General features: G+C 36.1%; 3 protein-coding genes across 6 annotated transcripts in view; 1 reads left to right on the top strand and 2 right to left on the bottom strand.

Annotated features, from left to right (window-relative positions):
* Positions 1–23,917, top strand: part of LOC139982309 (uncharacterized) — a 540,410-nt gene that overhangs the window by 248,086 nt on the left and 268,407 nt on the right. The gene's annotated exons all lie outside the window — the stretch shown is intronic.
* LOC139982303 (uncharacterized) overlaps positions 1–23,917 on the bottom strand; it is a 168,376-nt gene that overhangs the window by 36,679 nt on the left and 107,780 nt on the right. The gene's annotated exons all lie outside the window — the stretch shown is intronic.
* On the bottom strand, positions 6,099–22,125 carry LOC139982322 (uncharacterized). 2 transcript variants are annotated; one of them, XM_071995038.1, is made up of 6 exons: positions 21,520–22,125; positions 15,175–15,253; positions 13,254–13,337; positions 11,329–11,412; positions 10,063–10,135; positions 6,102–8,686 (listed from the first exon to the last, which is right to left on the bottom strand). In XM_071995038.1, the coding sequence occupies exons 1-6, from the start codon at positions 21,547–21,549 to the stop codon at positions 8,671–8,673; spliced, it is 366 nt and encodes a 121-aa protein (XP_071851139.1). In that variant the 5' UTR covers positions 21,550–22,125; the 3' UTR covers positions 6,102–8,670. The 2 variants fall into 2 exon arrangements, with proteins under 2 accessions (XP_071851138.1, XP_071851139.1); XM_071995037.1 differs by lacking the exon at positions 21,520–22,125 and having other exon boundaries at positions 6,099–8,686; positions 15,175–15,568.

Genomic DNA, 23,917 nt, shown 5'->3' with positions numbered 1-23,917 from the left:
TTAATGTTATATCATCACACTGGACCACTGTTAGGACTCCAGTATGGGTACTGTTGAAAGTTATCCCTTTGTAAAATAAATATAGCAAATAATTTAATTAACTAAGTAATTAATTACACATATACAAGTTGTCCTATGTGAATTTATCTCTTTCCACAACACTTAGGGCGACATAGAATAAAAACAGCACTTAGGGCAACATTGGCAATTTAATGTTATTCCATCACACTGGACCACTGTTAGGACTCCAGTATGGGTACTATTGATAGTAACCCCTTTGTAAAATAAATATAGCAAATAATTTAATTAACTAAGTAATTAATTACACATATACGAGTTGTCCTATGTGAATTTATCATTTCCACAACACTTAGGGCGACATAGCATAAAAACAACACTTAGAGCGACATTGGCAATTCAATGTTATATCATCACACTGGACCACTGTAAGGACTCCAGTATGGGTACTATTGAAAGTAATCCCTTTGTAAAATCAATATAGCAAATAATTTAATTAACTAAGTAATTAATTACACATTCCATTGAATTTTTGCATTTTTCACTAAAAATCAACTTAAGGTTGCAGCCATTTGAGGGAGATATTTGATATACATGACAGTTAAACTACCAAAAACAGGTTTTACCTGGCTTATAACGTGTTTCTCCTCACTGCAGCATGCATTTAACTGTCAAGTGCTGCAGGAACGAAAAATTAGCAAAATTTCCTAAAATTCAGAGTGCCCCTTTAATAGTTGGCATGATTCTAAAAATGACCAACTTTGTTTTGAGTATGAAAGTCACCTTGAGACCTTTCACCTTCTGCAAAGTTACAGGTGTCTATATGAATAGAAGTCTTTGTGTGATTTCTTGAAATAATGAGTGTGAACATGTCCCATCAGTCACAGTTTTTTAACATTTGTTTTAGTCATAAGCCAACAGAATGATTTTAGCTGTTGTTGGGGGTCCATCTATCTAGTACTACTCAAGGCTTAATCTGGCATGAGCAGAGATTCTTCAATTGTGTATAGGGTTATGTGCAAGACAACCTGAAACTTCTGTCCCATCAGTCACAGAATTAGGCTGCATGTGTGGTGCAATGCAAAATGGGGAAATCCAGTGCTGAAAGACAGCGAAACAGGAGGGAACGTTTGAAAGCAGAGGGGAAATATGATGCATATAAAAAAACACAATCAGCGTATCGCAAACAGTGGGCCCACAAGAAGAAGCGAGAGATGTCTTCACAACAAAAGCGTCGAGAACGTGAACAAAAACGCAAATCAGAATACAGGTACAGTATATTTCTTCAAATTAATTTGTTAGACCATGTTATTGAAAGCAGCTTGTGTCACTGACATGATGGTGACATGATGAAGTGTTCATTGACCTGTGAAGGTTATCCTGAATCAAGATTGGTATACATGTCAGATCTTTGGATATTACTGTCCAATCAGTCACAGTATATGGTTCAGATAGTATAGCCTATATTGGACAGTTTGCAATGCCTAAAAGTATTAGTACAAGAATAGTGTCGTTCCATTCATACCTAATTTCCTAAAAAGAAATGACATAACAACTATTATCATCTACAGCAGTGGCATGCACAGAGGTTTGTAGAGAGGGCTGGATCACTGCATACAGGCCCTTCTGTCCAAAAATTGAGGAATGCAATATTCTTGGATCACAGAACAATGAGGCCGAGTTGAAGGAACTGGTGGGTCTATCAGGGGGAAAAAGAACCTGAAGCACTGTACAACACACTCCTGGTTGGCAGTATCACCACAGGAGTACCCATCACACAAGTGAATTAGTTTTCACAGAACCACTAGGCTGTAACTTAAATGATGTAAGGTCCAATCCAATCATTGGTAAGGCCAGGTGGATCCTTTTTATAGTATATGTATGCCCCTTTGCCTATTAGTTTTGGCTCTTTCCTCATGGGATGTTGACCACTTTAGTATTTTTGGGGGAAATGGAGAACATGGCTCAAAAAAATTGTATTAGACTTTCACTATATGATGGGCAGATTGGACCCTTTAAATCCACAGTTGAGAGTATCTCGGTACTTTTGCTGCCCAGGGTTAAGCTCAGCATATTGTCAAAAGCTCATGTGACTTAAATGACTTCATCAATGTTGTATAATTAGTATCCTGTGCATTATCAATGTTTGCATGTTTCAAGGCTCAGCTCGTTCTGTTGTTGTTAATAAATAAAATGCAAGTTTCAAATGCATACGGATTGTGTTTCATTTTTCCAGATGTAATTACTTGAGTCCCATGAGTCCCATACATGGGCAACATACCTCACCAAATATGGGCCCAAACAGCTTTCCCAGTGAGGCCCCAACAAATCACACACCCATGACTCAGTCATATGGGGCTATATGAGACAGCAAGTGTGGAATGGAACAGGTTTTCCCATGGGCCTGTGTCTGTTCTACATATGCCAGTTGCTTCTATGGGATGCTCATATGGCAAACCAATGTGGGACCCACACCCCCATTGGCCAACTCGAGTGGGCCCTACCTGTGATGACTATGGGTGGCTAGAGCCCAGATGACCCAAGTTTAATGCTAGTTGGCACCATATGTGGATGCAAACTGAAGTTAGTGCAAAACAAAATTTGCTATAATTTTGGAGGAGATACTGTAGCGTCCCATCAGTCACAGAGCTTCTGTCCCATCAGTCACAAGGGAAATGCCACTGTGTGAAATAGTTAATGCCAATATTCTCTCAATGGTGGTGCTCTGATATAGCTGCATTAAGTAGCTACCAGGAGGGGTATATACCCAACTCATTCTTTTCATTCTGAGATAGCGCTTACAAGTTAACTAAATGTACCTAAAAATGGTGGTCCGCAAATGTCCCATCAGTCACAGGGCTACTCTAAGTGCTCCCTATCTAAAAAGGTACATACTTATGTGAACAGTTCTTCAATGATGGACCACAGGACAGGGGCACATACTCAAAAACAACTGCAGTGGTAGTCCAAGATGTCTGCTTTGTTAATCATAAAATATCTTTTGATACCTTCTTAAAAATACCAGTGACCATAATAATGTGAACATTTGGTGTAAGTATATACTGAGAATAAAAAGCTTTGAAGAGGTTCAATCCAAATCATAATAACAACTGAGGAAAAAACCTGTCTTTATGTTGATGTGACAAGGACTTACAGAACCAAAATAATGGCAAGTTCTTCTCAATGTCAAGAAATATTTAAAAACTTCTTGAATATGCAAATTCCTGTCATACCCATTAAAAAATATTCAAAGAACACAATTGTTAGAGGAGATACTAGTTAGGCTTTTTGAAAATCTAAAACTTGAGCACATGCTTGAGTATAAAGTGCAAGAATGCCTTCACTCAAGATGTTTTCACTGAAAAAGATTATAAAAAGAGGGAGCACCAACCTAAAAATTACTGAGTTTATAGATACATTCATTATCTATTACTATTGTTAAAACATTATGTTGCAAAGGTCCCTTTGTAAGAAAAGTAAACTGTGACCTTTGGGTGCATGCCCAAAGAAATTTCAATGATAAAAAATGTTGAAATTCATATCGAAAATATTTCCAGGTATGTTCTTTATAAAGTTGTATGAACTGGTCTCCTTAACCCACCCTCCCCCCACCCTATCCACAAGACAAGGTTTTTTGGTGGGGTGGAAGTAGATCACTTTTGCATATTTTAGTGGAGCTATGTTATGTTTCTCAAAGAATTGCATAAAAAGTTTTGGTCCCTACATTCACTCAAATGTCCAATGAATTCTAAAGCGATTCTAACACCTGCCGTCACACAGTCACATTCTGGAGGCAAGGGTGTCAATGGAGCATCAATATAGACCAGGAGCCCATAGGGTTTGGTTAGCTGGGAAGGTAATCAATTGCCTTGTACATCACAATGTTCACAGTGCATTCCTGTATATGAAACCAGAAGACTGGAAAACCGGCTGTGGTGGGTGTGGCTGGGAAAGCAATTTTAAAGTCACCTAAAAGCTAACCTAGATCAGCTTTCATGGTAACCACATCAAAGTAAATACAATGTGTCAGGTATGGCCCCATGAGCAACAAATGGCCATCGCCAGTAATTATTGGTGGTGGGGTAGCTTTGCCAGCCTCACGGATGACCTAGCTCAGCTCATGAGGTAACCACTTGAAACCTATTGGAAAATGATGGTCAGGACTTCAGTTACAAGGGATGGGCATTTCCAGTCATTTTTACTGGTGGGTACCCCTGCCAGTAGACCCCCAAAATGCCCATCCCCTCATTGACCTAGGTGAGCTCATGAAGTAACCAGTTGAAAACTACTGGAAAATGATTAGCAGGACTCTATATGTGAGGGATGGGCAATTCCAGTAATTTGTATAAGTGGGGTACCCCTGCAAGTAGACCCCCAAAATGCCAATCCCCCTCATTGACCTAGGTGTGCTCATGATGTAACCAGTTGAAACCTACTGGAAAATGATAGGTATCACTTCATATGTAAGGTTTGGGCATTTCCAGAAATTTCTATTAGTGGGATACACGTGCCAGTAGACCCCCAAAAAGCCAATCCCCTCATTGACCTAGGTGAGCTCATGAAGTAACCAGTTGAAAACTACTGGAAAATGATTAGCAGGACTCTATATGTGAGGGATGGGCAATTCCAGTAATTTGTATTAGTGGGGTACCCCTGCCAGTAGACCCCCAAAAAGCCCATCCCCTCATTGACCTAGGTCGGCTCATAAGGTAACCAGTTGATACCTACTGGAAAATGATAGGTATCACTCATATGTAAGGGATGGGCATTCCAGAAATTTCTATTAGTGGGGTACCCCTGCAAGTAGACCCCCAAAAAGCCCATCCCCTCATTGACCTAGGTCGGCTCATAAGGTAACCAGTTGAAAGCTACTGGAAAATGATAGGTATCACTTCATATGTAAGGTTTGGGCATTTCCAGAAATTTCTATTAGTGGGATACACGTGCCAGTAGACCCCCAAAAAGCCAATCCCCTCATTGACCTAGGTCAGCTCATGAAGTAACCAGTTGAAAACTACTGGAAAATGATTAGCAGGACTCTATATGTGAGGGATGGGCAATTCCAGTAATTTGTATAAGTGGGGTACCCCTGCAAGTAGACCCCCAAAATGCCAATCCCCCTCATTGACCTAGGTGTGCTCATGATGTAACCAGTTGAAACCTACTGGAAAATGATAGGTATCACTTCATATGTAAGGTTTGGGCATTTCCAGAAATTTCTATTAGTGGGATACACGTGCCAGTAGACCCCCAAAAAGCCAATCCCCTCATTGACCTAGGTGAGCTCATGAAGTAACCAGTTGAAAACTACTGGAAAATGATTAGCAGGACTCTATATGTGAGGGATGGGCAATTCCAGTAATTTGTATTAGTGGGGTACCCCTGCCAGTAGACCCCCAAAAAGCCCATCCCCTCATTGACCTAGGTCGGCTCATAAGGTAACCAGTTGATACCTACTGGAAAATGATAGGTATCACTCATATGTAAGGGATGGGCATTCCAGAAATTTCTATTAGTGGGGTACCCCTGCAAGTAGACCCCCAAAAAGCCCATCCCCTCATTGACCTAGGTCGGCTCATAAGGTAACCAGTTGAAAGCTACTGGAAAATGATAGGTATCACTTCATATGTAAGGTTTGGGCATTTCCAGAAATTTCTATTAGTGGGATACACGTGCCAGTAGACCCCCAAAAAGCCAATCCCCTCATTGACCTAGGTCAGCTCATGAAGTATCCAGTTAAAAACTACCGAAAAATAATTCGCAGGACTCTATATGTAAGGGATGGGCAATTCCAGTAATTTATATTAGTGGGGTACCCCTGCCAGTAGACCCCCAAAAAGCCCATCCCCTCATTGACCTAGGTCGGCTCATAAGGTAACCAGTTGATACCTACTGAAAAATGATAGGTATCACTCATATGTAAGGTTTGGGCATTTCCAGAAATTTCTATTAGAGGGGTACAAGTGCCAGTAGACCCCCAAAAAGCCCATCCCCTCATTGACCTAGGTCTGCTCATGAAGTATCCAGTTAAAAACTACCGGAAAATAATTGGCAGGACTCTATATGTAAGGGATGGGCAATTCCAGTAATTTATATTAATGGGGTGCCCCTGCCAGTAGACCCCCAAAATGCCCATCCCCAATCATCTCCACCCAAACTACTTTTCACCCAAAATGTTATATCTATAATTATATATATACATGCAAGGTATACTTAAAGATAGGATATAACAAAGTTTTGTGCAGCTTCAGCACTTTCGGAAATATATTTTTAAATTCATAACAGAGTCAATACAATATTTGAATGTTTGTTAGCCAATATATTAATATTTATGGTACAGTATTAAATAATAATAAAAGTCCAAAACCAACATAAACTTTGCTTACAAAGTAATGACCTTCAGTACAATACAACATTTGTGTAATCAGGGCTCTTATATCGCTTACTGAAATATTCAACTTGTCTCAATTTTGCCAACCAATAATTCTCCAAATTGTGCAGCATCAGCCAATACTGCAATCCTTATCATCCACAAAAGTATGTGACTTTGTGAGCTTCGGAATTATCATCCTGGCATTTTTTAATATTAAAGGTATAATGTCATGAAATTCAAGGCAAAATGCAGTCAAGTGTTAGTTTAGTTTCTAATTATTGGTTCATACATCAGCATCCTAAACACATGTGTTTGTTGTACCATTTATGTTGCATGATCATGTGCAGTGGAACAGATCATGATTGCACAGGAGAATACTTGTCAGCCTACAGCTGGTTTACAAGCAACACTTGTTAAACGCTCATACTGGCATTACTGTTATTGAAAGAAGATGCAATATGAACCACAGAAAATAATGCATATTTTTTTCATTAGATGCAGACATTGAAGAATTTCATTGATTTCCAATGCATATTTATATACTCTCTTCACAACATGTGAAAACAATATTCTGTATGTATAATTTGTAAAGGCGTTGTAGAACTAGGTGTTTAGCATTAGCAGTACATCAGTTAGGAATGCATTATTATGGGCTCTGTTTGGTGTCAACACAATAACAGACTAAAACCTGCTAAATGTAGCACTTTATCATCAGGTTTCTAGTGCAATTATGTGGAAATGACAACCAGCTAAAAACTTGGGTTCTAAATTAAACTGCATAACTTTACCTTTACTAACTTACATACCCTCAACCATGTACATGCCCCTATGCAGTATTGTGGGTAATGTCAAATTTAATACACATCAACCAGTCACTAGTCAACAACTTCACACATCAACTTCCAGTTGCAGTAGTATTGTACTTTCCATAACCTCATTATTCTTTTTGAAATGAGCGCCAAATGCAATGTGGGTTCATCTATTCAACCATCTACTCACCAAGTACGAGAACAGTCTAACTGACATCAGATGCAAATGCAAATACTATACTGTACATATGAGATTAACTACTGGCAGTTGTAACACATATTTTAAGAGAAGTCAATTAAAAACTACTTTGAAAATCTATCTGCTTTAGTAGAAGATTCCAATTCGGGCTTTTGTTCAGTGTATAGTAAAGGTTTTGAAATTATAAAAACAGAAAAAGAGCATCAATTCAGTTATAATATGCAATACATTTTTAAATTGAAGTAAAAATTATTTAAATTCAATACAACTCATCAAATTTGTAATATAAACCTGAATGCAAATTGGTGTAAAAGGGAGTTCCAATGCCCTAATAACGAAGTTTTGTATCTGATAAAAGGCAATAAGGATCATTAACTTAATATGATCAAATATGAAATATGACATTGTGTTTACAATTTAGCTGTATCTGGCTTATTTCTCTCTGGTGCAAACTGTTCATAAATTATTATTGAGATGATGCTGTCCCCCATAAATGATAAAGTGCAGGATATTGACATTTTATTAATTTGGAACAAGAATTTATAATGATGTGACATCATGACATGGCTTAATACTCCTTAGCCAGGTACAGTAACTCTCTTTTCTCTGCAATCACATGGTATTACAGGGCTTCAGGTTCAATTAACATACACTTAATTTGGAATACTAGTTTGTAGTATAGGTAAGTTCTTTTTCATTTGCAAAAAGGGACATCTAGTCAGGGGTAGCATGATCTATGCAGGGATTGCTTGATTTGTAATTTGAAGTTGTAACAACATTCCATTTGTATGCTATTGAAAATGTACAACCTAAGCAAATCAAATATCATTTTGTGTTACTATTCTGTTTTAATAGGAGACCTGTTCAATCATGGCTGAACCAAATTGCTTAACAGTTTTCCCAAAATATAAAGAACATGAATAACGCTTATCAATTTGAAAAAAACAAATAATGTACATGAATACAGTGGTTCAGTTTCACCCTAATTACTTTGTGTTAGTGGTTGGTAATTTTGAATTGGTGTCGATAATATGACATACTTCTCCAGTTTTCCAAAAAAAATAGGAAGATCATCTCATTAATTTCTTCTCTCACTAATTGGTTGTTTTTCTGAGGCTATAACTTTAAATCTTTGTAATATTTTACAGGATCAACACACAAGATTAAATTAATCTGCCAACATACTTAACATTCTTTTCTCTGCCAGCTTCTGGCATTTGCCAATAAACCAGTTGTATGGGACATCTTCGCCCTGTGTCTTTAGGAAGTCATTAATCTTTTTTTGATCTAGGTGCAAAAAGAAACATCAGCAAAATATTAGCGACTTCTTAATATACAAATAAAAAAAAATTGGGAAAATCACCCCCTACCCCAGCCGACAAATTAAAAAAACTGACTGAGGCAATCCCCCATTTCTAACATCCTAGTAAAAACACTGCACAACTCATGAATAATTGATGACATAATGTCCTTTCCCATATGATCAATTGTATATCATTATTCACATGAATATTTAACAGTTAAATTCAAGTGGTTTTCCACACTATACTTAATTTTTACATATGTTATCAGAAAAGACTCGTAGATGACCTCGTTCTTTAACATCGTAGATGAGCCACTACTTCATCGGCCATGTTAGGTAAGAAGCATTTGGTGCAGAATAGTTTAATCAAAAACGACATTTGACCTAATATTCATGTAAAATAGCTCAATTAAATATTATAACAGGCTAACCATTATGTTTCAATACATGCCAATAATTAATATCAACACAAATGTCCACAAATCATCTGATCATGCACATTTCAGGGTAAAATAGGGATAAATTGACACATTTGTTTACCAGAATAATAACAACATGGGTGCTAAAATATCTGATTGTGACTCATCTGACAAATCTCTCTTGCAAGTTTCCTTCTGTAGTGAGAGCGAGAGATTAAATTTTGAAAAGGAATGGGCTTGAGAAGTTAGCCTATGTTGGCAAAGGCTCTTACTATGTATATCCACCCCCCCCCCCACCCAAAAAAAAAGGTGAAACACTGACCTGTTCTGAGAATTTTGACAGATTATTAACAATATGAACTATACAGTGATGTCACTGAACCCCACATGGAATATTGTTGCTACTGAAAACTAGCTTACGCTAACATACAGATACATGCAGTAGTCAACAATATTGTGCCTGGCTAACCATAATTATGATAGGATGGTATACATATATAGCAGACACAGTTGTCAACAAAGTTCTTGTTATTGAACTTTTTACTGTCTAGCTTGTGACTAATATGCCTAATATACATGATTACAAATTGAAACTCATGGTTTTAGTAAGTGGAATGCTGGAATGAATGATTAAAAGTAAATGGTCCATTCCATTAATTGAGGTTCCAGTTACTGACATTTTATGTGCCATTTTATGTGCCATATAGTCTTCCACATTGTTATGCTTTTAAGCTTTATGGAAGACTTCCCTCCACTTTGTACTTTTGTGGCAAACAAATAAATAAATAAATAAATAAATAAATAAATAAATAAATAAATAAATAAATAAATAAATAAATAAATAAATAAATGAATAATTAACTAATACTAAAGTCAAACATGGATCCACAATTAATGGAAGGTTTGATAAGACTTCCTGTGATTTAAGCAGATTTTTCTACCTTGCATCGTCTTTGAGGTTCCTGTGATGTATTTTCTTCTCGTGGCTCTTTTCCCATATGTTATACTTCCTTACTGTAAGAAATAATATCATATCACATAAAATAGTAGAAGGTACTCAGTACTAGTAAATCACAGTGTAAACTTACATTGTGTAAACTGTGTTACACAGTGTAAACTCACAGTGTAAACTTACAAACTTACTTACTTAGGCGGAGTGCATAGCCTAGTGGTTAACGCCGGCGTCTCCCAGTCATGAGATCCCCGGTTCGATTCCCCGCCGACAGCAAGGTGTGTCGTCTGGCAAGGGTGTTGTTCAATAACAACTTCCCGACATGGACGTTAAATGGATGTGTGCCGAGAGATTGGCTTCGGTCAGCTTGCGAGTCTATAAGCCTCCATGGCTTCTTTCGCGAGTTCCTGCTTGCGGGAAGATCACATATACATACATACATACATACAAAAAATACAAACTATTTTGAACTGACGTACAAGTGACCCTTGATACAATCTACACTCTCCTGCACTTCCATGAACAGGCATCTCTACACATGGAAGCACTTTCTATAACTAAAATGTCATGCTTACTATAATTGCCCAAATTCATGCAAAAGCATTCAGCTTTGATATTATGATATCACAATGCACAAGTGCTTCATCTGTCCCCACAAAGAGAGACACTGAACAGACACGGACCCATATTTAAGTGATCTTCAGCAGACCACAATAAGAGCTGGGGTGGAGTCTAGAGTAATATCTATTTGCTAGAATTGAATGTGTAGGAAAATTCCTCTTGACAAACCATCCCTGGTACTGTTGTACCACAACCACTTTGGGGTTGATTGGTCAAGATGCCCAAACAAACAATAATTTTGGCATCGGTGGGTAAGAATGAAGTACAACTGGTAGTCTGGTAACCAGTGAGATTTGGCCAAATCTTTATCCTTATATCACTATGTGTAGAGAACCATATGATGGTAAACTATGTTCACAGTGTTTCAAAATAACAATTTCAGAGCACCAGATTGGGATTGAATGTCCATACAACAAACAACCACCAGTCATTGCCTATCAGTTGTTAGCAGTGGAAGACTAAAACCTAATGAGCAGCACTGCTAAAATATACTTTGCATGTGCTGAAATGATGTGTGATCTAAAAATAATTGAGTAAACATAAAAGGAATTAACATAAATACTTCTATCCCTCCTATAAATATTGTAGTATAAATTTTTGCTTTAATGCAAATGGTAGAGATTGCAGTCCATACCTTTTTGACCCTTTGAAGTGTTGCGACGGTTGCAAGCAGGGATATGATCTTCATCTCCATCACTCTCCTCATTAGTTGTTACAGCTAAAATTCAAAGCAGAAGACAGAGCTGGTTTACAGCATTATATAAAACAATATACTGGCAAGATAGTCAGAATAATGCATGTTATTTGCTCATATATTTATGATCAATATCAATTTTATGTTTTCATTTCAATATTTAGCAAATATGCCCAATACAGCAGAACTTTGTCATTTGATTGTTTATCAATTGATATGCCATGTCAAGACCAGCTGTTGCACATAGGTGTAAACAGGTAAATCTTACTTTCCTTAACAATGCATTCAATTTGCTGTAACAATTGAGTGGAATATATGGTGTAATTATAATAGCACCCATAATACCTTGATTTGTCTCCACCTCTCCCCCAATTTTTTCCAACATGGGTTAGCCATATCCATAACATAACATTCTTCATTCAATTAATTTCCAAATGAATAAAGACATTCCAAATGCAATGATCATATCACAAGTTGAAATATTTTAATGAAAAGAATATTAAAAATGTGGATAATTCACATTGGAGCTTCATGGTGGAATGTTGGCTTAAGTCAAAGGTAAAGGCAATTGATTCCACTGGTCCAATTTAATGAATAATGATGGTACAATTGCTCATACAAATTCAGCAAAGCATTACAGTATGTATCATGTACACAGTAATAGATGCATGTAGACATACACATGCAAAATGCTTCAGACAAGTGACAGCCTACAGTATATAATAAATATAGATCTGAAATGCTCTCATTTTAATAATATTCTTTCATACCTGTAAAATTGTGCTTCCCGTTAAGAAATACAAAAAGAAATTTTACACTCTAAGATTTTTCTGCAAGTACATCTTTTTGTTTTTATCAAATCTATTGTGGCCCTTGCTCACACATCTCTGGTCTGTGTAATGTTCCACTGGAACAAGCCCAAATTTTCCAAATCAATTATCAATAACTTTGTAAGTGTGTAGTGTACTTGATATGAAGCTGTTGAAAGTTTAAAATCTGTTCAGCTATTCAATGTATACTAGGTTGCTGCGTGAATATGGAAGAATCTCCTTTGTACTTTAACCTATTCTCACATGTCCAAAAAAAAAGGACGGACTGCCTCCAGTTGACTATTCACACCATGCGCATGAATCTGTCTTGAATAGGTCTGTTCATTGTACAAATCAACAAAACACTCATTGCTGCAGGAATATAGCTCTCGAAAGTTATTGTACAAATCTCACAGCCCCACACTGAGACGGACCTACTGTACCACAGGTACAAGTACCATCGATAAACAGCTCTCTAAACCACCATGCAACAGCTCAAACAATTTGTTTGTTTCCTTTTGACAGATGAGATCAAAACCTATGTTCAGTTTTCCCCCTTAACACAGAATCCCACCACGCATACAGCCTCACACAGGTCTAAACAAAAAATAGAAGTTTCAGAGCACAAGTAAAGCAGGTTGGAAGTGAAAGTCCTAATAAAAAAAAAAGCAATGCTATTGCCCATTAGGTGTTGTCGGTGGATAAAACTACATGCTTATACCTCTGATAAGTAGTAAAGTTGTTAAGTTCTGTATTTTGTCAGGGAGTGTCACTACTCAACAAGCCCCATAGGGTTTTTAGTACACTTCCTTTCACAGGTTTTGGTTCTTATCTCCTATGTTGTTATATCATACTTATGTTATATAAAACAATATATAAATGAAATGAAAAAATGAAAGAAGCACTTCAAAAACATAGTTGCTCTAAAAATTACTATATGTGTGAAATAAGAATAAGCAAGTTACAAGGTGTTAGACATATTCATCTACTTCTCTCCTGTATATGTGTACTATTAATTGTGGTTTCAATGCAAATGGCAGAGATTGCAGTCCATACCTTGTTGACCCTTTGAAGTGTTGTGACGTTTGCAAACAGGGACATGATCTTCATCTCCATGACTCTCCTCATTACTTGTTACAGCTAAAATTCAAAGCAGAAGACAGAGCTGGTATAGAGCATTTTATAAAACAATATACTGACAAGATAGAATAACGCATGCTACTTGCTCAAGTTCCTTCAAGACAGTTGAGTAAATATGATGGGTGAAAACAGTAATAGAGGGTAGAAAAGCTAACTATGATAATGGAATTAGATGAAAAGCAGGACTGCATTGAAAAGCTATGAAGAAGGAGAGGGACAAACAGTAGTTGAAACTGGTTGGAAAAGCCTTAGGGGTTGAGTTCATTATAATAAGCACTTCACTTTTATCATGCCATACTCAATGGTATCAATCCTCAAAGGTTTCAGATATGATTAAAATACAGTATTACAAAATGGGGTCTATGGCCTCAGTTACTCTACCCCATCCTTTTTCCTCATGGTAAACCTTTTCCCTCTTCAGAGCTTCCTTGTGGGAAATTAGCTCTCCACAATATTCTACTAGGAACTCCCCTTTGATGAACTTCCTATGTGCAATACTCCATAACCTGTAACCACAAAATATGCAGTTACAGTTGGTCAAGTTAATATCATTTTCTGGCCATCATAGTACTCACAATAATATGAGAGTTGATTACAACATGTATATAATTGACATTTAGGCATTCACAAGTAAAAGCCCTGTCAACCTAATAATTTGGAGACATTCTTGAATTATCTATTGTACCTCTAGGTATACGGTATAGTTTGTACCCATGCAATATGACATATAAACCTACATGAATGACCCATTTTCAATTATTGTTTGTACCTGTAGCTGATTTAAAATGATTTTGTGCAACAACAGTTAAATAACTAATGACATAATGTGTTTTCCTACCTAACACTATCAACTACTAGTTTGTACCAAGTAATCTATGTAATATATCATGCTTACAAAATATTGGAAAGATAAACTATTGGAAGACCTAACGATAGGGCTCATTTACATTTCAAGACCAACATAAATTTGAGTCTGATGCTAACATAGTGCCCTTCATGCACAGTATTATCATGTTTATAAGCACACATGTAGTACATACTGTAGGCTATCTGACTGATTTTAAATTGGTGGCACCACTAATATGAGATTTTGCCATGTACTATACAAATTCTTGTTAAAGTATAGCTTCATACCAAATATTATGCAGATCATTGGCATGGGATCATGCCAAATTAAATTGAATTTTTACATTAAGCCCCACATTCAAGGGAGCAGCTGCACAATGCACATATCTACTACCCCTGACCAACATGTATACATTTACTACAATGCAACATGTTTTAAGCATATATACTTTTACCATTCACAACACTGTTCGTCAAATACTGTGAATAATTCAAAAAGCTCAACTAACATACACACCAGTGCTGTTGTATTTGAGACAAATTTAGACTCAACAATAACGTCATCAATAAACTGGACTGAAAATAACCATTTATCAACTTTGTTAGTACAGTAGTGAAAAGCCTCTTTTAATGGCCCCAAACTTCTCTTTACACGACATCTAAGTTGCATCGGTTAGAAATATATCATAAAATTATAATGCTTTTGCAATAAACATTTCATGGTGCAAGAGCGGATTTAAAACAGCAGAACTATTTTCAAAGCACCGAAACATCCACATAGGCACTAATTTTTATATTCTGGAGGTATAGACCCAACCATGCACGCATCGCCTGACGTTCCGCTACTGCTGGGCTCGGTCTAGCGAAAGGAGGATCACCCGGATCGAATGTTTGGCTCATCGCTTTGATAAGGCGTCATACTGAAGACAACATACTGAAGACAAAAGTTTGAACTTGGCATCAAGATGGCTTAACTTAGTTCAAGACATACCTTTAGTTGCCACCTGAGGCTTGAAGTTAGATTTGCAAAGACAATCATAGGAATATTTCCACTCCCAGAGATGACAACCCTGAGGATCAGAGACCAGACCAGAGCTGATGTTTATTTTTTTACCAGTGGTTTTTAATATTTGTGTAACTTTTTGATGTGCAATTGGCAATTTAACGGGTGAGTGAAACCATGCTGTCTCCATTTTTTTGTACTCTCCCCAATGAGATCAAAGCATAACCATGCCATAAAGTATTATTTTAAGCAAGTGTTGTAATAATATTGTAGGGTAAGTGTATCCTTACCCAGTAATGTTACTGAAAAATTAGGTCCCGATCGAACAACAATTGCATTTATTTTTACTAGGCCCTAGTTGCTATCGTATCACTTCCCAATCCCATACTGTGCGAATATATTCTACACTATACTCTGGGCAGCTGGTCAAGTACCTTACTAGCTTCACTGTTTTACCTCTGTTCGCCTGTCCTGCCTCTTCAATCAATTTTCACCGCCCAGTCCCCCATTCATTAGCACTTACTGTATATTTGTACTGTACTTCCCTGTCGCCAACTCCATAGGTTTATTTTTTTCTTGCTAAATTCCACAGTTCACTATTCACTATTTGTATGTGCATATCGTACGCCTGTTTGAACTTGAGAGTTTAAACTACACATGCGCAAAGCCTCAAAACCTGATCCAATATTTACCCTGGGCTTTTTGCAGTGTCTGTAAACAACCAGCTCCACGAAAATTACAGTTACCCAGGGATAGGCTATATCAATAACTTTCTACGAAATATGCATTAAAAAAATCCTTTAAATTTGACAATGCAGGAAGTTCAGTAATTTACCCAGGAACCTGTTTTAAAAATTACCAAATTTATTTTATGCATGGTTCACCACAACTAAGCATATTCTGAAAATTTTAGTTGAATTGCTTCACAACTGGTCTGATTTTCATTGTGAATTGCTTCCCAATGGGTTTGAAATATTCACTAGAAATGCCAGTTGTTGCATCTGTACCTGTACTTGAACTTGAAGTTCCTCTTTTGCATCAAAAAAGGGTTGGTAGATTAGAAACTAGAAAGGGAAATTGTAAACCCCCTTTAGAGTTGTATATTCAACCTCAACCATTGACAAGTAGAGTGATTCAAATGAAAACTAGTCACATTTTTTAACAAGCAGAGTTGAGAGCTATGAAATTCATTCACTTGCACGCACTGATCAAGGTTTTCAACTCAAAATGGGATGTTTAGATTTGCAGCTACAGCAAGGGGGCGTGTCCATTCTTTATTAATTTATAATATAAGACTATCATGATATTCCACCCAGTAATGCAATATCTGCCAGAAGTATTTGTTCACAAGCAGAATATATTTATTGTGTAATGGATTGTTCAGGAATGTTTTGCCAAAACCAAATAGTGGATAAAGTCATGTGTATTATGTGTACAGAAGCAGTTTAAATGGCATAGTTTGTATATGGCTATAATAAAGGGTTAGCCTGTCATTTTCTATGAGTTACTGTGTATGTACATTACCAAAAATGTTATTTACATGTATGCCTTTAATGCAAAAATATAGGAGTTTCATATTGTAGCTACTGTAGGCCTTTTCTTCATAATAGTACCAACCATTGGCAAATGTGTTTCACATTGTAGGAAAGAAATACTTTTTTTTGAGATGTGCAGATGAGTTTTTGCATCTCTCAAATGTTTCATATTGATAGGTCAGTATATACCTTTTAAAAAACATGTGTAGATTTATTTTGGTGTGATGTAGCATAAAATTTGCAACTTGTGGATTTGGCCAACAATTTACTCAGCGATTAAAGTTAAATTTATAGTGGATATTAGTGAAATTACTAGTGATTGCTCGAAAAGATTGGAGAGTTGCAAGCAAATCTGTCAAACCAGTGGTGACATGTGAATACAAGGGGTTGACAGCACCAAAATTAATGCATGTAACTTTTGACTGCATGTTACTTAAATAGCTTACATGTGTGTGCGCACCCGTGCACGCACACATGTAAGCTATGTGTGCATGTGCATGCAAGTAAAATATTCAGTAATCATCATATCCCGAAATGGCCTACATAAACAAAACCCAGGAGTAACTTTGAAAACACCCTTTTTGTATTTTTCACTTGTGGTGCAGGTAATGATTTGTTTGTGCAGGTAATTTTTGTTTAACCTACATGCACAGGTGCATGTACAATTTTGTTTTTGTAATTGGAACACTGGTTGACAGTCACCAGTTTATTACACCTCTGTTTATAGCTCCATGATTACACATTCAAGAAAGAAAACAGCCTCAGGCCATACCAATTACAGGTCACTACATCAAACCACTATACATCTGTTGCATTCAATTCAATACCATGAATGCCATAATATATTGACCAATCCCAAGACTTCTAGTCATTAAAGTTACAGTAAATTCATCAAATCTATGACATGCAATATGTGCACCTACTCTAAACCATGGCAGTGAGGGAAGATCTCACCATGAAATGTATAAATGTCCCAATGCACCAACTCACATATCCATGCATGTAAACACCTGTTCCAACATGCATGACCATAAACATAATACTTTTTATAGAACAGGTTTAGCAGATGACTCTTTAGTTCTGTTTCTCGATAGACATAAATTTGGCATCCTAATAACCACATCTTAGATAACAATTATTTTACCTCTGTGTGAAAGCATCGGTGACTAAAACAGCTATGTAAATTAGTGTACTGGTTTCATCTTAACAAGTTCTAAGTGCTGGGCAGAAGAGCAATAGAGACAGAAATTGCCCTATGATTGATTACAGATTAAAGATAAAAGTGAATCTGTGTAAGAATGGCACTGTATACTGTGTGGCACAGTGCAGCTCAGTGTAACAGGAACTGGAATAGATACTTACAGTTGGAGTAGTTTTATGTGGTTCGAGTTAGTGTTAATATTTACTAACAGCTGTATGCCGTTCTATGCCATATACTGTGTAAGGTGGGAGAGGGAAGGGGAAAGGGTAACGACAATGTTCGCTCTACATTAGCAACGTAGGTTTCTGCAGGTTGATATTTACTTTAACCTTTGATTTGGTCCATGACACTTGCCTTTAATGATTTATGTGTAGTCGATTATATGCAAAGACTTGATGGGTCAAGTATCAATGCTCACTTTACAGAGACAGCAAATGAATATACTGTTATGATTATCAGTGTTCTTTCTGACAAAGTAATCTTGAATTTCAAGGTAATGATTCTCATGTCTGCTTTGGTAGAATACTGTACCTAGTTTTGCAGATACTTTTCTAGGACTTATATTCCGAGAGCACCATTGGTATTCATGTGTAGCCTTACCTATGGAAAATGGTGACATATTTTTAGTGTGTTTCACAGAACATGAGTCTTGAAAGTAGAATGCATAAATATGCTATTGTTTAAGTGTAAAATACATTTTAAAAATTTAAGGGTTGGAACAGTCCTTTTCCTTTCATTTACATCAAACCTCTCATTGACCAAAAATCTTTCACTTGTATTCTTTTTTATCATATCCTTTTTATATTCATGATGTAAGATCTTTTTATCATGAAATTTGTACTTCACAAGTTAAAGAGAAATGTGTTCAAAACTTTCTCAAGGCAAGAGGGATGTTATGAAGTGACATTCTACACCCCCCTCCCATGTACTTTAAGTTCTTATCAAACAAGATTATTTATTCCTTTGCACTATTGACCTTCAACTTTCCCCTTCTAGGGTAGGGTACTACAGTTCCCAAAATTATAGATATACTTTAGAAATTGTTCTGTCCATTTCCCAGATGTATACAGTACTGTAAGGAAGGTTCAGACAAGGAAAATCAGCTAAAAATTAGGATAAAGAGTTGTTTTCATTCTCACTTTGTGATATTTGGACCGGCGAAGACTAGAGAATACCCAGAGTTTTAGCAACTGCCTAAAACTGTATGATCTGATCTATTATTTACGTCAATGAGTTTCATTCAATCTGGGATCAAACAATATAAGAGAAAACTAATTAATGATAGCCTTTAAACTTTGTTTCTAAACAGATATGCTTGAATTACAAATAAAAGTAAAAATAAAACCCATAATCAATGCATCTAATCAATGTATATATACATATATACTGTACATGTATATACTGTACATAAACAGAATAATTTGAATTCGCGCAAGTGAACCCTGCACTACATTAGATCGAAAAAGACGTGCAATTAAACCAAACTAAACATACTAAATGTCCCGTTACTTCTACATAAAATATCAATACAAAAACAACAACTTACTTCTTTGGCAGTATACTAAAATCTCAAGCTATAATAACTTCAGACTATCAAGCTTTCCTGAGAAAAAACGGTTAATAGTTCTTACAGTAAACAAATCGACCGTGAAGGAATGTCGTAATTGTTTCCTGAGCGTGACCAGAAATTAAGTACTAAAATATGATAAATGAAAAGGTTAAATAGAACTGAAGCGTGCAGTAATCCCGACTGCTCGCAACATCATTCATCAGTGATAAATTTGTAAATGTTCTTTCTGTTCAACATTAGGGTATATTGAACCAGTCACTGTTGAGATGCACATCATGTGTCCGTCCAAGCTTTTACAACTTTTGGATTGTTTTTCTTGGGATTTATTATTTCTGGAAAGTTAGCAGAACCAATCAGACATATCAATTCCTTTCTTCCTAAAATGCACACTAAACATCCTTCAAAATAGCCCTCTTACTGACCAACGCGTATGACTCATCACCTTGACCGAAAATCCTGTGGCTCTGTGCGGACAAGTTGGTTGGACTATTCCATTCATCAGGGGGGGGGGGGGTCTTAAACAGTTTTTCTATAATTAGGATTGCATTAGATAAATTAATTGGTAATTACTTGCTTCAACATTTAATGATGCATATTCTACGGTCATTTTCTTTGAAATAATATTAAGTTCGATAAAATATGACGTTTTGAAAGCGAATCTCGGCTGTGGCGTTGTAGGTGAACACTGTGCATTGTGGCTGTACCCTATTGCAGAGTACAGGATACACATATTACGTAACGGCGTGCCCACCGAAGAAAGCGTAACTTGTATTTTTCTTAGAAGATATTCGATTGGATTGTACTTGGTCCGATTGAAGATAGTGACCAATGAAAATGAATTTAACATCAATTTAAAGTTATTATATATAAAGAAAAAATACTTCCCAAAACCGTTTGAACTAAATTTGTCAATGAATATTCAAGAGGAGGGTTACGCAAACAAAGTACGGCTATCAAATGGTGATTTTCTTCAGTATTTACTGTGTGTTATCAATGAGGGTTTTGAGTTCGATATTTATTAACCTTGCATCGTAAATCACCCAAGTCCGGTGGAATTTTAAACTGTATTGTTAAGAAAAGAACAGAACTAGAGAGACAACACATTCTCTGTTTAGTGCCGTTTGAACTAAGTTTTTTCGGTATAAACTTTTCACGTTATGGCTGTAGGAAAATGGTCTATATGGTAAAGTCATAGGCCTAAAGCTGCGGCGGTCGAACTCAGTTCGCGTGCCACACAGGGAATGGCGCTAAGGAATTGATATGCTTACAATGGTTGTTATGGGTATGATTTAATGAATTGTTTGTCATCAGTATCTTGAAGTAATTTTACAAAGGACTTTATTGAACTTTTGTATTACAGAAAAAAATGATTTGTGTTGTCAATGGAACTCTTTAATCATTTTCTTTTTGGGTGGGAGCATTATAATAAATTTCCCCCATGGGCAGGGATAATGCCATATTTTTCCAAGCTTATAGGTGGTATTTGCCACATAGGCCACTAGTTAGTATTGGTGGTATTGTTAACAGGTGATTTGAATAAGTATACTGTACTTTCAGAGAAATCCCAAGATAAATGTTTTGTTGCAATGAATGACCTTTTTTTTCCATACAAAATGCAGTAGGCACTAGGCCTTTATAATTAGGCTAGTCCAAAATCGGTAAAATAATGAATCATTGTTTATCAATGAAGCGCAACCTAGCTCAGATATATATTCATATGTGAAAAAACCTATCCATACTCCAACACAACTCTCTTCTAAGTTTCTGAATGGCCCTGATGCGAAACGTTTGGAATTGCCCTAGTACTACTAAGTACTAGGCTAATTATACACGATAGTATCAATTAGGCCTATGATAGGCCTAGTTACGCTTTAACTAAGTTAGGCCTAACGTTATGCACAGCCTATAGAACTAACCAGCTGGCGTTATTAGGAGAAAGCCATAAATAATAGCCAAGGAGAGTGTGCTTCGAAAATATAATACGGCCGCTTATGCCATTAAATGAACTACACAAATAGTTAACTTACCGTTCTTCCCGCGCCGTGTGACTCGCACATCTGTATTTGGATGGACTGTATCTAGGCATATACTCGATAGGCTAGCTAGGCACGATCGAGGTTCGCGTACGTATAGCCGTACTGCGCGAAGAGCGTAACGTTATAGAGGGCCGGCTTCTCATCGGTGCAATAAGATACCGTGCAATACAATATTGGCAATATATCTTCATTTTCGCGATTCATTGCTTAAAAGAGGCTAATATATTTTTCCTTTGGGTAATATGTTTAAAAGGGTGATTTTATAATAAAGATATACATATCGATTTTCATTTTAAAGGCCATAATCAAAATGTTGCCGAAAGTGCTGTTTTTAACACACGCACATATAGCCAATATCAGAATGCCCATCTTCAATGCTTTCTAATTTACCTAGTTTTTAATTAATTTTTATAAATCTTAATAGAAACGAACATTTTTCAACCCCCCTTGACTTGCTTCAAACAATATTTGCAGAATGTAACTCTATCGTTCCAATTTAAAAGGCAGAACTTAGGGCGACAGTATATATGTCGCCCTAAGTCAAATGGTGCCCTAAGTGCTATTTTTTTCACATGAAGTGTTGCCTAACGGTCGGATTTATATATATATATATATATATATATATATATATATATATATATATATATATATATATATATATATATATATATATATATATATATATATATATATATATATATATATATATATATATATATATATATATATATATATATATATGTATATGTATATATATATATATATATATATATATATATATATATATATATATATATATATATATATATATATATATATATATATATATATATATATATATAAAGGAAACCAAAGCAAATATGTACACACTACGATTATATATATTAACCAAAAGAAATTAAATGAGATATAAAAGGTACAGGGAAAATGCTTATTGTTTTATCAGGACCCTTTCTCTTCATAATTAATATATGGATAAACTGATAATTAATGCACATTGATATTTAAGTAAAAAGCAAACAGTGATATACATTTACCAGATTGTTATTTTCTTCATCCATTCATATGGCAACCCTCTCAACTATATTACTATAAGCTTTCCTTTATCCACCCCTACAATTATGTCAGACCACTTACCCCATGTATTATGTTTATAATACTTGGGTTATCTTCTTAATAACACCATTCATTGCAACGCACCCCCACCAACTCCACCCTACAATCTCACACCTACACATACTGAGCAAGGTCTCCTGTCATACTATTATCTTCAATCTCTTCTGATTAACAACCTGTCATCACCTCCTCCACTCCAACCCTTTGCCCCCTCCCCCTCCCCCACCCACCACCCCATGCAACAAAAAGCTCATGATGTATGCATATTATTAACCCACATAACAGTACAGTCTATCCCACACATTAGAGACCAATCAAACAGTCTATATGTAAATAAGACTCAAAATAACGTATATATTTTGCTTTTCTATTCTAATTGATTGCATTACAGTAGAAACAAACACAGTACATCTGTTTTATACTTGATATTTCAGAAGATTTTACTGTAGATGCTTTCTAACAGTGCACTATTCTGCTCACCACCCCCCCCCGCCCACTCCCCCGCCACACATACACACACTCCCTCCCCTCCCAAGCTTGCAAGGCCTATGACTCCTCCTTAATTTCTATATACTGTAGGTTGTGTTGTCACCAAATTTCCAGTTGCAAAAATTAGCCTTGTAAATGTACCCAATACTGTACACATTTATATCATACATCTATACCATACGTTAACCATTTCTTCACTTTTCTACTCAGACAGTACACGTTTGTTTTTTTTGTTTTTTTGTATCCTAAAAGTCTATTGAAATTATTTCATCATTATCTTTCTTGCTAAAGATATACACCGACGTTACTGACATTTAAATATTTTAACATTTATTTTGTTTAACACCTGTCACTTAAATACTTAAACAATACAATGACAGAAGTTGCATTCAATGGAAGAGACGGCGCGTCCTTAATAAAAACACCTGGAATTTACTGACAAACAAGTACCTCGAGGCTCCCATGGATACGTCTAGGGACAGTCTGGTTTGAAATCGTTGGTAGGCCTTCATGATGTGGGAAGTTTTTTGAGTTAGAATTTGTTGAATATTTTCCTTTTCCATTTTGGAAAGTAATAGATAAAGAAGAAATAAAAGATAAGGCAACGCAAGAAATAGATAAATAAAAAAGGAAACCAAAAGGGACACAGTGGTGATGGTGATGGGAACGGTGATTGGAATGAATATTGTAGTAAATATGATAAAATAAAAGTGCTGATGACGGTCTCATAATGTTGATATTGGTGATAATGATGGGGATAATGATGATGGTGATGTTGGTGATA

This window comes from Apostichopus japonicus, chromosome 16 (assembly GCF_037975245.1).
Source record: "Apostichopus japonicus isolate 1M-3 chromosome 16, ASM3797524v1, whole genome shotgun sequence".
NCBI classification, from domain to species: domain Eukaryota; kingdom Metazoa; phylum Echinodermata; class Holothuroidea; order Aspidochirotida; family Stichopodidae; genus Apostichopus; species Apostichopus japonicus.
This window is presented reverse-complemented; position numbering and strand designations above follow the sequence as displayed.

Coding starts and splice junctions, on each gene's coding strand:
- LOC139982322 (XM_071995037.1), bottom strand. CDS start 15,376: ATGGAGACAGCATGGTTTCACTCACCCGTTAAATTGCCAATTGCACAT. Junction 13,338..15,174: donor GCCTCAGGTGGCAACTAAAG/GTATGTCTTGAA, acceptor TTTGAATTTTAG/CTGTAACAAGTAATGAGGAG. Junction 10,136..11,328: donor CACTTCAAAGGGTCAAAAAG/GTATGGACTGCA, acceptor TATTTCTTACAG/TAAGGAAGTATAACATATGG.